Genomic DNA, 4406 nt, shown 5'->3' with positions numbered 1-4406 from the left:
CGTAATTTATACGCATATATTGTTTATATAATAAATTACGCTGTGCGTATCTATGTGTGTAACAATTTTAGAGTTCGGATTCTAGAGTTAGGGTTAGGGTTACGGTTAACAGTTAGGGTTAGGGTTAGGGGATTAATACGATATACACCGTTACAGCGCTAACTTTTTTCAACTGAATAGACGTCAGTGATTAGTAGAAATTATCGAAATAAGACAATTTTTTACATGAAATAAATTCGAATACAAAATTTTTTTTGTGTTCTATAACACAAAATAGATAAGTATACGAAGTTTGAAAGTCTTTCAGTACCAAAAACACTACATAAAACATAAATGAAAACTGGTGCCCCCGTTTTAAAATAGATCCGAAAGATGTATGTACGTGTATATGAAAGATAGTGGGGGTACGTGTATGTGTGCATGCGTGCTCGCTCGCTCGCTGTATTAAGCTCTGTGTGTTTGTAGTCAGTCACAAACACACACATACACCCATTATCTTTCATATACACGTACATACATAAATATGTAGTGGCGCGTGTGGCCGCCATCTTGGGAAGTGCCATTGCGCATGTGCAAGGACTTGCCGTCAGCGGAAGTACCTGAGCACGCATGCGCAATGCAACAGGTAGAGAGAAAGCAATAGCGTCCGACCTCTTTTCTCTCTAGCAGCGGTGGTGACACCATGTATTCACACAACTCGACCCCGTCATGTGGTCGAAGCTTCTTTGGTATTCTAGCGGCATGCCAATTCACCCAGGAACGAAACGGCTCTACACCAACCTAGAATAAACTATGTTCTGTTGTTGCCGTTATCCCTTGTGTTGTTGTATCTCTGAACTTAATGATTAATATAAGAACTGGGGAGAGATGGCCGAGCCATCAGATCTCATCCAATTCTTATAAATACATATGCTTGCATCTTTTTTGTATGTGTGTGTGTGAGAGAGAGAGAGAGAGAGACAAAATGAAGGTGTGTGTTCTCCTGTATGTCTAAGTGGCTAGGGTTCGTTCTTACGCGCTTCATTTCCTTCACAAAACAAGGGCAGAAGTTTAAACTCTTCAACATCATAAATTTCCCAGAGCTAAATGAAACTGTCCGACACTTTATCTGTACCTGCTTAATCTTGAGCGTAGAATTCATATCCGCATAAGTACATGCACAAACATATATACTTATACAATTTTGTGTATGTATTCTTTTACATTTCAACCCTAAGGCTGTAGCCATGTTGGTGCACCGCCAGTGTAATCACCTTTTAAATGGCTAATCCTAGGTGATTGGCTTTTTGTGAAGGAAGATCTGGGATCTTGGATAGTAAGAGGTCAAGTTGTTTCCTGAAAACATCTACCCACACTCCATGGATAGCCCTGAGATGTTTTGGCAAGGCATTAAATAGCTGTGGGTCCTCACCTTAGATGGGACAGCTGGGACCTTTGGAACAGTGTAGAGACATCCAATTTGGGGTCTCGTATAACTTTTGATTCCAAAGTTTGGTACCAGTCCCTGAGACCTGTTACATAGATACACACTTACATCTCTCCCTTTCTTTCTGTCACATACACACTAAAGACGATGTGTCTCACACACAACCCTCTCTCTCTTCCTTACACGTTCATAACAAATAAGCTGAATAAATAACTTCCTCTTACACTCAAAACAATCCTTAAGTTTGCTTGGGTAAGCGAAATTTCAGCACCTTTTCAGTTACAATTAAAAATTATACTTGTAGAGGTGATGAAAAGTTTTATAAAGGCAAATGTAGGAATGAAGTGTTTACACAAGCAAAAAATAGTTGAAACATCTTTAATTTCAAATTTTAATGAAATATGAGAGAGAAATAAAAGCTGTATTACTTGCAATGATTTCAACTCATTTTTGTGAAACACTCAAAGGAAAATAAGTATGTGAAAGTCCAAAGGGTGTCCATTTTATTGTCGACGTCTTGAATTTTCCCCTCTTCAATTTAAATACGAATATCTGCACTTTTAAGACAAGCAAATCTGTATTTTAGGATCAGAAGCAGCTTTGGACAGATTAATATAAAATGGCTTGTCTCTCTTGAGACAATTTCAGAAATACATAACCTAAGTGTTTCAATTAATTTTGAAAATAATTAAAAATTTTATGCATTTAGTAAAAAAAAAAAAAAAAAAAAAAACTATTGTTGTCATTATTCTCTCCTGTTCGTTTCTTCCTTGCACATTATCTGTTTTGTTATTGATGTTGTAAGCTTGGATATTTGCACATTTAGGTACAAAATGCCTGTGAGATACGAGCCAACAAGAGAGTCTGCTACAAATAACAGCCAAATCTTCTTCAAGAAAGGATATTGGATATGCTGTGTCTGCACAAAAAACTTATTACATTCATTTTTATTCTGTCTTTAAGTAACATAACTGATTACTTCAGCTGGTTTGAGACTCTTAACCCTTTAGCATTCAGATTACTCTGTCAAATGTAATGCTTATTTATTCACATTGTTTTGAATTAATCGTGTTATCTCATAGCTTTGAAATTTTAGTGATGTGATTGTTAGTTTTGAAATGACATTGTAGAGTAGGTGTGAGGTGCTGATTCTGGTTGATTTGGACCAGATACATCATCAGATGCTTGAAGCTATGAGATAATGCATGATTAATTCAAAGCAATATGAATAAACGAACATTACATTTGACAGTAATGTGAATGCTAGAGTGTTAGACTGGCCATAATGGGCTCAAATATTCTACCTGTTTTAATGTTCAAACTGGCCAGATTCAGCCTCTCACACCTACTCTACAATATCATTTTTAAAAGAATCACGGCATTGAAATCTCAAAGCTATGAGATAACGCTTAATTAATTTAAAACAATGTGAATAATTAAACATTACATTTGACAGAGTAATGTGAATGCTAGAGTGTTAAATTAAAAATGAATGCACTGTTTCTTTTTCTCTCCTGATTCTAGTGTTAATATTTTCCATTTCTCTTGCAGAACTTGTCTGACAGATAGACCCTCATGATGAGTGTTCCTGTTAGCCAACCAGCTAATGCCACTCTAGCTCCTGCTGTTGTGTCTCCTGCTGCTGTAGTAAAGAAGTTCAAAGCTACAGATGTTGCTGACAACACCAAGACGGTGTTACCTCTGGCACCAGGGACCGTACCCATTGCCACTTCACAAGGTTTCCCAGGAGGAATCAGTCTGACCATTTCCAATGGTGAGTTTTGTTTTAAAATTTTATCATTGTTGCCAACATTGCATTGGTATTCCTCTATTGATTTTTGTTATTTATTTATCTTTTGACACAATAGATGGAGGATTCTTGTCAGAGCCAATACTTAGCTTCATGATCTTAAATCTTCCTCTTCCTCATCCACTTTTCCATACTGGCATGGGTCAGATGGAGTTTATTGAGGCAGATTTCCTATGGCAAGATGTCCAGGATAATAGGCGCAGGAGTGGCTGTGTGGTAAGTAGCTTGCTTACCAACCACATGGTTCTAGGTTCAGTCCCACTGTGTGGCACCTTGGGCAAGTGTCTTCTACTATAGCCTCGAGCCGACCAAAGCCTTGTGAGTGGATTTGGTAGACGGAAACTGAAGGAAGCCCGTCGTATATATGTATATATATATATATATGTATGTGTGTATGTTTGTGTGTCTGTGTTTGTCCCCCCCCAACTTCGCTTGACAACCGAGGCTGGTGTGTTTACGTCCCCGTAACTTAGCGGTTCGGCAAAAAAGAGACCGATAGAATAAGTACTAGGCTTACAAAGAATAAGTCCTGGGGTCGATTTTCTCGACTAAAGGCAGTGCCCCAGCATGGCCGCAGTCAAATGACTGAAACAAGTAAAAGAGTAAAAGAGTATTTGTCAAACGTATAATTCCCTTCAAGGCTCTAGAATGATAGAACTTATTATTCATTGAACATCTCATCCTGTATTGACCAGATGCATTTGAGCAAATAAAAATGATCAATTGTGGTATCTTATGCTTAAGACCTTTTAGCATTTGCTTCATTTCATTGATAAACATTTCTATTAAAGGTCAGGTTCTTTGCTCTTCATGTCTGGTCAGTTAGAAGATTTTTGTTGCTTTTACCAGTTTAATGAAATGCCATGCTGTGCACCAGGCTGTGGACCAGCGAAAGAATAAATTTGAAAAATTACGTTTTGAAAAATTACTCTCTTTACTCTTTTACTTGTTTCAGTCATTTGACTGTTGCGATGCTGGAGCACCGCCTTTTAGTCGAGCAAGTCGACCCCCAGGACTTATTCTTTGTAAACCTAGTACTTATTCTATCGGTCTCTTTTGCCGAACTGCTAAGTTACGGGCACGTAAACACACCAGCATCGGTTGTCAAGCGATGTTGGAGGACAAACACAGACACACAAACACATACACACACACACACATACATACATA

General features: G+C 37.9%; 1 protein-coding gene across 1 annotated transcript in view; it reads left to right on the top strand.

The window, feature by feature from the left end:
- LOC106874968 (mucin-5AC) overlaps positions 1 to 4406 on the top strand; it is a 66836-nt gene that overhangs the window by 21336 nt on the left and 41094 nt on the right. Inside the window, exon 2 of the mRNA XM_052973018.1 lies at positions 2978 to 3200. Within this exon, the coding sequence (XP_052828978.1) occupies positions 3002 to 3200 (199 nt within the window). The 5' untranslated portion in view covers positions 2978 to 3001. The remainder of the gene's footprint in view (positions 1 to 2977; positions 3201 to 4406) is intronic.

The sequence above is a fragment of the Octopus bimaculoides genome, chromosome 14 (genome assembly GCF_001194135.2).
Source record: "Octopus bimaculoides isolate UCB-OBI-ISO-001 chromosome 14, ASM119413v2, whole genome shotgun sequence".
NCBI classification, from domain to species: domain Eukaryota; kingdom Metazoa; phylum Mollusca; class Cephalopoda; order Octopoda; family Octopodidae; genus Octopus; species Octopus bimaculoides.
Note: the sequence above shows the minus strand (reverse complement) of the source record. Positions and strands in the feature narration are given on the sequence as shown.